At 52.1% G+C, this 12,313-nt stretch overlaps 1 protein-coding gene across 1 annotated transcript in view; it reads right to left on the reverse strand.

The window, feature by feature from the left end:
• Window positions 1-6,866: 6,866 nt before the first annotated feature.
• SLC44A3 (solute carrier family 44 member 3) overlaps window positions 6,867-12,313 on the reverse strand; it is a 48,348-nt gene continuing 42,901 nt past the window's right edge. Inside the window, exons 14-16 of the mRNA XM_037153055.2 lie at window positions 10,255-10,392; window positions 8,077-8,313; window positions 6,867-6,977 (exon numbers count right to left, since the gene is read on the reverse strand). Coding sequence (XP_037008950.2) covers window positions 6,873-6,977; window positions 8,077-8,313; window positions 10,255-10,392 — 480 coding nt within the window. The 3' untranslated portion in view covers window positions 6,867-6,872. The remainder of the gene's footprint in view (window positions 6,978-8,076; window positions 8,314-10,254; window positions 10,393-12,313) is intronic.

A 12,313-nucleotide genomic window follows, 5' to 3' on the forward strand; every position in this document is an offset into this window, starting at 1 on the left:
CTGGAGTCAAACGGTTATCGGGCCCTTGCTCGTCCTGTGGTGACGCAGCTGCCCCAAATGCAGCTTCCGACAATCTGCACGTCACCTTCAGAAACATTAGTGGAGATGCGGGTAGGACGCTGCATCCATGTTCTGGGGTGAATGCATGTCAGTAAGAAACACACTGTGCTTGCCACCTCCCACAACATCAAAGGTTCAGCCAATGATAGAACAGCCGTCCCGAGAGCCACCGGACCCAACAGAAGTCCTGTGACCAAGGAGCGAGAGGACATGACAGGACTGATAGGAGGGGTGGAGGCAGGGAGCGGGCAGGCCCCAACCCGTGTGTGGCAGTTAAGAATTGGGAGGGACGCCTCAGCCACAGAGGTCCTCCGTCCTGAGGAGCAAGGGGTCCCCGCCCCATACCTGGTTCCCCAGAGTGGGACATGGATGCAGAGAAGGGGGGTCCTCACGGCATCTAGCTGTGAAACCCAGCAGGGGCTGCTGTGTCCCAGAGAGAAGGGCCGGTGCACAAACTCACTCAGGCCCGCCATGGGCAGCGACTTCTGGGAAGAACTAAAATGGCTAACCTCACGGTGAGGGCTGGGGGGACGGGTCAAGGGAACCGTCTCCAAGGACAAAGGGGCTGGTGGGCACCCTGGCCCTTGCCTGAGATCTCCATCCAGGTGGCCCCGTGCAGGTGACACCAAATCTGTGCTGTCCTTTAACTTGGCTGCCACCTTGCTCTGCCCTGATGACCCTGATGACCTTGAGACCTGACCCCATCCCACACGTGTGCCCCGCTGGAGCCTCTTCCAGAGGCCACACACAAGTCACCGGCCTCAGCTGGTGCAGCTGGTCCTGGAAGGACCGCCAGCACCACACACGCAGCAGCCCCAAGCCCAGCACAGTGGTGACCAACCACAGGTCACTCTGCAGCTCCCAGTGAACAGCCCCCAGCCCGGTACAACAGGAAGCTGGCCTCAGACAATGCCAGATGCCACCCACCCAGACCCACAACTGACGCACCTGACAGATGGCCGTGGCTGACACCAGAGCCCTTCTAAGGTAATTTCTACTCTGTGGGGTCAGTCCCCAAACAATGACTCATCTGCTGTACTGCTGGCCCAGCTGTCACAGCCAGTCAGCCCCAGGGCCACCAATGTGCCAGCAGCAATCAAAGCCCAACTAGGGTGGGAAGGCACAGGCAACCTACACAAGGGACACCTGAAGAACTGGCTCAGGTGTGTGTGGGGGCCTGCTCCGCTGGCCCACAGGACACCGCCATCAGACCACTCTCAGGACTGGGAGACGCAGCAGCCCCACGGAACACACAGAAACAAACCCAGGGAGGCTGGCAACATGAGATTTAAGAGATGCCCCAAAATGAAACAACAGGTCCAAATGCCAGAAAAAGAACTAAAAATGGAGATAAACGATCCACCAGGTACAGAGTTCAGAACCCTGGTTGTAAAGATGCTCAGTGAACATGGGAAAGGAACAGACAAATTCTGAACATCAGCAAAGAGATAGGAAATATTAAAAACAATCAGAGCTGAAGAATGCAATAACTGAGATAAAAAAAATACACTAGAGGAAATCAACAGCAGATTAGATGAAGCAGAGGATCAAATCAGTGATCGAGAGAACAAGGTGGTGGAGAACACCCAATCAGAAACAGCAAAAAGAAAAAAAAAAAAAACCTTGAAAAAAGATGATAGTTGAAGGGACCTTTGGGAAAACACCAAGCTTGACAACATTCATATTGTGGGGGCCCCAGAGGGACAAGAGACAGATAAAGGAATCAAAAACCTATTTGAAGAAATAGTGACTGAAAACCTCCGTGACCTGGAGACAGAAATAGACACACAAATCCAGGAAGCACAAAGAGTCCTAAACAAGAAGAACCCATGGAGGCCCACACCAAGACACAGCATAATTAAAATGCCAAAGGTTAAAGACAAAGGGAGAATCTTAAAAGTAGCAAGAGAAAAGCAGTTAGTTACCTACAAAGGAGCTCCCAAAAGACTGTCAGTTGATTTCTCAACAGAAACTTTGCAGGCAAGAAGCGGTTGGTATGAAATAGTCAAAGGGTTAAAAAGGGAAACCTACAACCAAGATTACCCAGCAAGGTCATAATTTAGAATCAAATAAGAGAGTGTCCTAGACAATCAAAAGTTAAAGGAGTTCATCACCACTAACCGGCAGCATTACAAGAAATGTTAAAGGGAATTCCTTAAGTAGAAAAGATTTAAAAAATATGAATAAGAAAATGAAAAAAATTCCTCAACTAAACAGTAAAAGTAATGTATCAACCAATTAACACTAGTAAGAAGGTTAAAAAACAAAAGTAGAAAGATGATGTATAAGCATAATAAATACAAAATTAAAAAGATAAATACAACCAAGAGCTGGTCCCATGAAAAGATAAACAAAATTGATAAGCCTTTAGCCAGACACACCAAGAAAAAAATAGGATCCAAATAAGTAAAATCAGACAACCACCACCACAGAAATATAAAAGATTATAAGAAAATACTACAAACAACTATATGCCAACAAATTGGACAACCAGGAACAAATGGGTAAATTCTTAGAAACATACAATCTTCCAAGACTGAATCAAGAAGAAACAAAATGGAATCAAATTACAAATAGTAATGAAGCCAAATCAGTAATCAAAAACTTCCCAAAAAACAGATGTCTTCAGAGATGAATTTTACCAAATATTCAGTGAATATCCTCAAACTATTCAAAAAAACTGAAAAGGAGGGAAAGTTCACAAACTCATTTTATGAGGCTACCATTATCCTGATTCCAAAACCAGACAAAAGCACTACAAAAAAAGGAAATTGTAGGCCAATATCCCTGAAGAACACAGATGCTTAAAAATTGTCAACAAAATATTAGCAAACCAAATTCAGAAATGCATTAAAAGGATCATACACCATGATCATGTGGGATTTATTTTCGGGATTCAAGTTGGTTTGGGAGTTACCTACAAGGGAGCTCCCAAAAGGCTGTCAGCTGAATATTCACAAATCAATAAATGTGATACACCACATAAATAAAGTGAAGGATAAAAATTATATGATCATATCAATAGATACCGAAAGAGCATCTGACAAAATCCAACACCCATCATGAGAAAAGCTCTCAGCAAAGTGGGGACAGAGGGAACGTGTCTCAACATAACAAAGGCTGTTTATGACGAACGCACAATGACGTCACGGTCCATGCGGAAACAGTAAACGCCTTTCCCTTTAGATCGGGAACAAGACAGGGGTGTCCACTTTCACCACTTTTATCAATACAGTATTAACAGTCCTAGACACAACAATCAGACAAGAAAAAGGAATCAGTCACCCAAGTTGGGAAGGAAGAAGTAAAACTGTCATTATTTTCAGACAACATGACGGTACAAGAAAGAACCCTAAGGATTCTACCCAAAAGCTTTTAACTGAATTCAGCAAAGTTACAGAGACAGAAGGAATGTTCAGAAATAGGCTGCATTCTTATATACCAATAACAAACTATCCAAAAGAGAAATTAAGAAAACACTCCCATTTACCACTGCATCCAAAAGAATAAAATACCTAGGAATAAATTTAGCCAGGGAGATAAAAGATCTATATTCAGAAAAGGCCTTACTGAATTTAATTGAAGACATGGATAAAAAACATACACTGTGCTCATGGATTAGAAAAATGGACATTGTAATAACAACTGTATCGCCCAAAGCAACCAGCAGATTCACTGTAATCCCATCAAATGACAACTCTGTTTCGTCACAGAACCAGAACGAATAATCCTAAAACTTACATGGAACTACGCAAGAGCCCGACTAGTCAAAGCAATACTGAGAAAGAAGAAATAAGCTGTGAGCATCACATTATCTGACATCAGACTGGACTTCAAGGCTCCGGCAGCCAAAACAGCCTGCTTTTGGTGGCATAAGCACACACACACAGATCAATGGAACAGAACTGGGGGCCCAGAAGTAAACCCACATATGTGTGGCCAATTCGTGTACAACAAAGCAGGCGGCAGATACGAGGGTGCACAGGTAATCTCCTCAATAAATGGTGTTGGGAAAACTGGCCAGTCCCACACAAAACAGTGAAGCCACGACACTTTCTTATGCCACATACAGGAATAAACTCAAAATGGATGAAAGATTTCAACAAAACGCCTAGAAGGAAACAGGCAATAAGCATTTTGACATTGGTCTAGTGGTTTTTTTTTGTCTTCTCTGGGAAAGACAACACATCAAAAGTATACCAAGGGGACGACATCAAATTAAAGAGCATTTGCATCGTGAAGAAAACCATCTACAAAACAAAGAGGCAGCCTACTGAATGGGAGGAGATATTTGCCTATGATACACCCAACATTTGTAAAGAACTCACGTGCTCAGCATGGGGGTGGGGGACAAACACCAAACACCTCATTCAAAAATGGGCAGAGGACCTGAACAGATGCTTCTCCAAAGAGGACAGACATGCAGTTGGCCAAGACACACGAAAAGACGCTCAATGCCACTCATGATCAGAGATGCAAATTAAAACCCAGTGAGATTCCACCTCACACCTGCCCAGTGGGTGTGGTCAGGAAGCGGGGACAGGGAACCCTCGTGCACTGTTGGGGGAAATGCAGGCTGGGGCTGCCACCGTGGAAAACAGAATGGAGTTATCGTAGAATTTCAACAACAGAACCACCATAGGACCCAGCAATTCCACTTCTGAGTGTTTCTCTGAAGAAATCCAAAACACTAATGCAAAGGAGCATCTGTACTGTGTGGCACCTGCAGCGTTACTCACCGTAGCCTGGCGAGAGCAGCAACCCAGGTGTCCACCGACAGGCGAGTGGATGAAAAGGCTGCGGCAGGTTTGCCCCGGGGAATGTTACCTTAAAAAAGAATGGAATCTCGTCGTTTGCAAGGGCCTGGATGAACCTGGAGGGTGTTATGCAAAGTGAAATAAGTCAGACAGGGATGGACAAATAACATATGATTTCACTTATATGTGGAACATAAAATCTCAAAGTAAACGAACAAAACAGAGACAAACTCAGAGATACAGAGGACGAACTGAGAGCTGCCAGACAGGAGGGGTTTGGGGGATGGACATAAAGGGAACCGGTTCAGAAGTACCAACTGCCTGTTGTAAAACAGTCACAAAATGGTCACGGGGACACGCAGTCCTGTGAGAGAGTACAGGCAGTGACGCTGTCAAACCGCGTGCCGCGCAGGTGGGCACCGGACTCACCCGGGTCCAACCTGCATTGCGCACCTGAAACTACACAATATTGTATGTCAACTCTAACTGAAAGATAAATTTTTAAAAAGGTTTTATTTATTTATCTTGAGAGGGGAAGGGAAGGAAAGAGGGAGAGAAACATCAATGTGTGGTTGCCTCTTATGTGTCCCCTGCCGGGGACTGGCCTGCAACCCAGGCATGTGCCCTGACTGGGAATCGAACTGCGATCCTTTTTGGTCCTCAGACCTGCGCTCAATCCACTGAGCTACGCCAGCCAGTGCTGAAAAATAAATTTTTAAAAGAAGGCATTACATAGAAATATAGCCCACAAGATAACTAGATGAATACAATGTTAAGGTCACTTACGACGCCTTTACTTTAAAATGATCGATTCATTTCTAATTTCTAGTGAACACCCACTTTTCGTAGGAGACACAACCGGCAGCAGGTGCTTGACAACGCACGGGGGGGGGGGGGGGACGTGACCACCAGCAGACCCCAACCTTCGGTCTTGACACGGAGAAGGTCCAAGAGTTGAGTTACGACGACAAGGAGGTCCGTTCTGGAGGGAGAACGGTCAGCTCCCACATGGGGATGTTTCTCAGGCGAGTGACTCCATCTGATAGGACCGGCGCTGGGGGTGCTGGCGGCAAACCTCCCCTGCTTGCATTCGCCGAGGCAGCTGACGAGGATGGGGGGGGCCGCGTCCCCACAAAAGCCCTGTCGCTTATCGGGCCACAGGGACCGTTTCCAGGAAGTGCTCTGGGGACCCCTCTGGTGCTGCTGTTTAGGACCAAAGTGGTCGTTTATGTCTCCGTCAGGGTGGACCTGGGCCCCGGCTGCTCCCCGCCCACCTTTCCAGGAGGCCGGGCGGGCAGCCGGCCTGGGCCAGGTCCTCCCTTCGGACAGTGGGGAACTGTTCGCCTCCTCATCGGACTGGAACGGGGCTGCCAGCCGACACGTACCGGGTTATGATTTAAAGCTTTAAAAAGGAGAAGCCGCCCCCACCCCAAACACCTGGCCTGGGTGCAGCATCTCAGTCTCGGGACCGGCCCCCGGTGGTTCCCAGTGGGGCTGTGGCAAAAAGCACTTCTCCAGGTGGAAAGCCACGTCCGCCGACGTGGACAACAGAGCCTGGCACTTTTAACCAGCTCACCTGCATCTGGGAAGGGCACCTGCGTCTGCTTGTGAAGGTCACAAAATCTAAGAGGTGTACCCTGCAGAGTTACAACACAGTGCACCCACTTCCGGGCCGGGAGGGGTTGGGAAACCCTGCTGTGTATGTGTGTGTGGGGTGGGGGTAACGGACGGACAGGGGGACAAACGCATCCCCAAGATCTCTGCTGAGGCCGCGCTGATGCCGTGTGAGGGGTGTGCCCTGGAGTGAGCGTGTGTGAATGTGTGCTTTTTCACCGACGCATGTAAACATGCTTTTAAAAGGTTTTTCCGTCCCAGCGAGCACAGAGGAGGTGGTGAACTGTTCCGGTTGCAGCGCTGGAAGGCGGCCAATCTAGGAGGACCACACAGCGAAGAGCGGGCTGCGGGCCCCTGGCTTTACTCCGTGAACGGCTCCGAGACGGAGGAAGCCCTCCCAGCCGCGGACTCCGACGGGACGTCTACCTCCCGACAGGCCGCCTACCTCCCGACAGGCTGCAATTCTGTTCCTTCCTCGTTCCTCGCAGAACTGCTGTCGCTCTGTGACCTCGTGTCGTTTAATGTGTTGATCCTTTTCACAAAACTCTGAGAAACAAGAGAACGAGTTAGCCTGGGGTTATGGCCTCCCCCGTTGGCAACCATCTACCTGGCAATATCATTTTGGGGAATTCAATCCATAAAAAAGTGCCCCTGTTGAATTAAAGAGAGAGAGAGAGAAAGAGAGTGTGCGTGTGTGTGTGTGTGTGTGTGTGTGTCAGAGAGAGAGAGAGAGGGAGGGGTATATTCCCAAATGGATTTTGAATCAGAAAAGTGCAAATCAGAAAAAAAAAAAAGGCTGGGCCAGCTTCCCGCCACCTCGAATAAGCTCGAGGGCTGTCGCAGGTTCATGTTGCACGTGGAGGACGGGGAGGACGGGTTGTTGTAAAACCACAGAAGGGCCCGTTGAACTTCAGCGCCCAGCTGGGCGGCAGAGTGCCCTGCGCGCTCCTTTTAAAAGCCCAGGGGCTGCTGCAACAGCTAAGTTTTACGGCAAGAGAATGGAGAGAAGTAGCAGAACGTCCCTGCCCTAGGCAACGAGAAGAGACGAGAGACTTACTCCATCAGCTGTTCAAATGTCCCTGTCTGCACAGGATCAGGCAAGTGACAGCTGTGTCGCACGAGCTGCCGGGGACAGCTGCCTGCTATTTCCAGAGAGGGGCAGCGTGGGCTGCACTCGGGGTGTGGCCTTCTCGAGGGGGTGCGCCCGGCTGGCGAAGGGCCCGGGATGGCAGGCCTGTCTGCCCGGGCATGGACGGGGTGTGTCCCCAACAGACAGCAGGAAAGCCACTTGCATGGGCTCAAGAGCAGCTCTGGGAAAAGGGCCACTGTTCCACCCCCAGGACACCCGAGGGGACAGACCAAGCCTAGAGCACTGGTGGCCTGGGGCTGCTCTGGTGGCCGGCTCACTTGGGTGGTGCTAATGGTTCCGCCCCACCTCTCTCCAGGGAGGTGCCAACAAGGGAGGCAGCTCGGTCCCGGAGAACAGGGCCCACGTCTCGCTCTCGGGACCTGCAGGCCCGGTGGGGCGAGGAGAGCTGCCGAACGAGGCCCCACAGGCCCCCCTAAGGCTGGCTCCCCGGCGAAGGCCCCAAGTCTTGGACACCCGTGAGCACGCAGACCGCCCGGGACGGGGCCGTGCACTTACCAAAAGCTCTCGGTCCATGAAGTAGGGCTTTTCGGAGGAGCCGTCATTTGTTTCCAGGTCGACGGCAAAACACAGGAAAAGTGCATCCAGAACAGCCGCGAACACAGACAGGACACTGTGCGCCAGGAGGGAGGCAAAGAAGGCGGCCAGGAGCAGGGGCGCCGCCCACACCTGCAGCGCCCGGTGGTAGTTAAAGGCCATCAGTCCCCCGAAGACGGTGAAGCACGCCACCAGCACCTGCGATGACGAGTGTGCAGCGCACCTTCAACGACTGGCCAGACTCAGGGGGCCCCCGTGTCACCCGCAGCGCGTGTGTGTGGCGGTGTGTGGGCGCCCAATGTCAGACGCTCGCCAGAAAACGGGGGACAATGAAGTTGGGAATCAGTGACAGCGAAGGAGACCTGGCCACCTCGCAGGGCGGGAGGATGTGTGTGTGTGTCTCGCAGTCTGTGAGATTGCACTGCCTGGCGCCGAGGGTCAAGTGCATCTCACAGACCTGCTGTTCTTTCCTTCTGCACCACGGTATCGACAACTTGTGTGTGGGCGCCATTTTTAAATGGCAGGGCGACCCCACTGGGGGAGTGTACTGTGGTTTGCTGTGCGATTGATTGTCTGTGGCCCGAGGACAGAGTAGGATGCTTTCCAGGGCGGTGTGGGGCATTATGGGGCGGCCCCAGGGACAGGCAATAATTCCATTTCCAGGAACGGGGCGCAGGCAGGCCGGGGTACCTGGTCCTTCGACAGACAGAACACAGCCCGCCTGCAGTCTGCTCTGCCCTCAGAGATCCCCCAAATGGTGTGACCACCTGAATCCTACCCGATTTGAAAAACCCAAAGACTCCCTGGTCTTTACACACTCGTTAGAAAATCGTAGCAATTCTGGGTTTGTTGTGGGAAATATCGGAAAAATGAATTGTTTCCCAAGAATAAAATAAAACATAAGTCTGTCATAAAGATGAAACCTCCTTCCAAAAAATGTTTGGAAGTAGGGATTAGAAAATAGGTCACCCGTAACCCTACCAAGATAATGCAAAGTATTACCTACTTAACTACAACTTACTTGAGGCGGCTCTGAAAGGCTCATTAGCCCGCGCTCCCAGACCTGCGGCCAGAAGGGCGCTCTGCAGGGCCCCGCTGAGCCTGGAAACACGTGCACACACCTGGCAGACCGAGCCCACTGGGACTGGTTGCTGGGGACAGCTCGCTATGACAGCCATGTACAGGGGCAGCCAAAGGCCACAGGAGCATGGCACACTAAGTCGGGAGCCAAGCGTCCCCACGTGAACGCCGGCCGGGCCACAACTGGAGACCAAGATCTTGCCCATTCGGGGCTCTGGGGCAGAAGGGCTGGCAGGCACCAGGACACCTGGAAGGGCGAGGGTGGGCGGCAAGGGCGGCCGTCTGTGGCCAAGAATTGGAAGGGCGGTCAAGTGGAACTGGGACCAGGCCAGCAGAGGGGCGCAGAAGGAGGCCCAGGGGGTGACGGTCCCGTGGAAAGTGGCCCAGAGGGGCAGGGCATAAAGAACCTTCCACGTGGAGCCGTGAGGCGGGGCCGGAGCACGAGTGTCGCTGGCATTCCAGCCCGTCTCCCCCGCCACCTGCGAAGGGCACCTGTCGGGTGAATTCACAGACAGGAGACCGGGCACTGCGTCCTGCGGCCCAGCCGCGGGGCTGGCCCCTCCCCCGCCAGCTCCTCCGCCGCACAGGGTCACAGCGGTCCCCTGAAGAGAACACCTCGGGGACAGCAGAAAGGTGACCCTGGCCCTGAAAGGAGTATCAGTGATTCTGTCCGCACAGGGTCCGAACGCCTCTACCCAGAGGACAGCCCTGCCTGCTTCCCACACTGCGTCACCTATTTCACGGCCTTCACCCCCCGGAAGGGCCCGTTTTCTGAGGCTGCTGCCATGTGCATCAGAGATGTGAACACATGGGGCTCGGAGGGATGGTGGGAATGGGCCGGAGAACAGGCCTCAAAGCCTGGGTCCGGCACCCGTGGGGTCCCGGACAAGTCACCCACCGTGTCACCTGGGGGGCTGAGGACACACACAACTAGGAAGCAGAGCGTCTGGCCAAGAGCGAGCGTGCGAGACACGTCCGTCCCAGTGCCAAGCCCTGCGGTCTGACCTAATGTTTGGATCCCAACTGCCTTTATTCATTATGTTAGTAAAGACGCCTCACCTTTCCTAGAAAAACGACGAAGTCTCCAAAGCAGTTAACAGATGTGAAATGACGTGACTTCTGGGATAAGAGCCTGCCCGCGTCGCTGGCTGACGTGCAGAAGTCTGTCCCGTTGATGGCGGTGGCGGTGTAGGCATGCTGAAACAAATGGCAGTGGTGAAAGGGCGGGTCCTCGCGTGACCGTTTTCAGGACGTGATGTCCACACGGAATCTTTGCAAAGGAAAAGTGGTCACTAGGAACCCACAGGCCGTCTCATTTTAAAGTCTGACACTATGCACAGATATTTTCATGGAACTGCAACACTCGGAAAAGATAAGCACGTACCGGGGGCTGGTTTGGAGGATCGAGTATCACACCACAGACACATGGAAAAGAGGGGTAAGGGGTAAAGAATAAGTCTGTTCTCCCTCCCTCCCTCTTCCCTTCCTTCTTTTCCTTCCCTCCCTTCTCTCTCTCTCTTTCTTGAATAAGTCATTTTTCAAAGCACAGCAGGGTCTGAGGGCAGGACAGGAAATTCCCAAGCTGGAAACAAAGCAGACCCTGGTGGTGGGTGAGCTCACAGCCTGAAGGTTCCCCGGGCACCTTGGAGGAGCCTGGGCCCCCGGCACACACATGGACGGACACTGGATTTACAGCCAGCCAGCCCAGGACAGCGGGGGAAGGTGCTCCAGCTGCCCGGACGCACGGAACTCCCCGCGATCTGCAGAGGTGGAGAGAGCCGAGCCCCCTCCCGAGGCCAGGAGGGGTGGAGCCCCTCCCCCCTCCCAGGTGGGGTGGACCACCACCCCTGAAGACAACGCCCAAGACCCAAAGGAGCTGGGGAAGAGGGCTGACCACCCAGGGACCCCCGAAACGAACAGGATGCCACCCCAACATGCAGCGTCGCCGCACAGCTGGCTGGTGTCCTTCAGAGAAGCGGCATTTTCATGTGAATCCACGGTTTTGACCATTTTAATCGTTAATAAATATACATTCTATCAGGGCTGTGTGGGGCTAGGGCATTTTAGACTGTTTCATGTATTTCGCTGTTATACAAAACTATGCAGTGAAGATCTTAATTTCCCGACTTTGGATCATTTCTTGAAGAAATGGGATTCCTAAGTCAAAGAGGGTAGGTGGGTGGGTGGGTGGGTGGGTGTCTGTGTTCGCACGAGATTTCTCGGGTCATTTTTCCAAAATGCCTTCCCACTGTGACTGCATAATCATTTCAAAAACATCTATTTCTCCTCCTTCCCTTAGAATCTTTAAAAACACTGCTGTACTGCAGTTTACGACGAAGTTGTTCAGAAAGGTTACAGGGGTGCCCAGCCTTTGGCGTCTCTGGGCCACACCCTAAATACAGTGCAACACGTAATCACCAAAAATCCCGTGAAGATTTAAGCCAATTTACGATTCTGTGTTGGGCCGAGTCTATAGCCATCCTGGGCCGTGGGCTGGACACCCCTGAAGAGCTTTCTTGGAAAAACCAGTGTCGTCGACCTGGTGGGGGTCTCTCATTCCCTTTGGCATGGACGGAGGAGGACAGTTGTCATCTCACGGTTTCCTTTCATGCAGGTGCTCAAAAACCTTTCGAGGAAACCAGTGTGGAGTCTATGACAGCGATCCAGCCCGAACAGCACCGGTCTCCGTCAGAACAAGTGATGGCTAACGTGGAGGGCTCCAGGGGAGAATCAGCTCGTCCTCCCCACCGAGCCCCATCTCCACCGAGCCAGCGGGGGAGGGTCCAGCTTCCCAAGACAAAAGGCTGGGTGCCCAGGGCGCCCTGCCCGCCTCAGCAGAGGAGGTCTCAGTTACCTGTCTGAAAAACACCTGACTGGGACCCCGCAGGCGTGGTGGGACTGTGTGCAGTACTGGCCTGCGGCCCTGGCTGGGTGGCTCACCTGGCTGGGGGCTCGTCCGCACACCAAAAGGTTGGATGCGGGTCCCATTCCCGGTCGGGGCGTGTATGGGAAGCAACCAATCGATGTTCCTCTCTCCCCCCCTTCCTGTCTCTCTAAAATCATTAAAAATATCCTCGGATGAGAGTTTTTCTTTTTAGCCTGCTTTCAAAGCCCCCAC

This window comes from Artibeus jamaicensis, unplaced genomic scaffold (genome assembly GCF_021234435.1).
Source record: "Artibeus jamaicensis isolate MK-2021 breed Jamaican fruit bat unplaced genomic scaffold, CSHL_Jam_final scaffold_1689, whole genome shotgun sequence".
Classification (NCBI taxonomy): domain Eukaryota; kingdom Metazoa; phylum Chordata; class Mammalia; order Chiroptera; family Phyllostomidae; genus Artibeus; species Artibeus jamaicensis.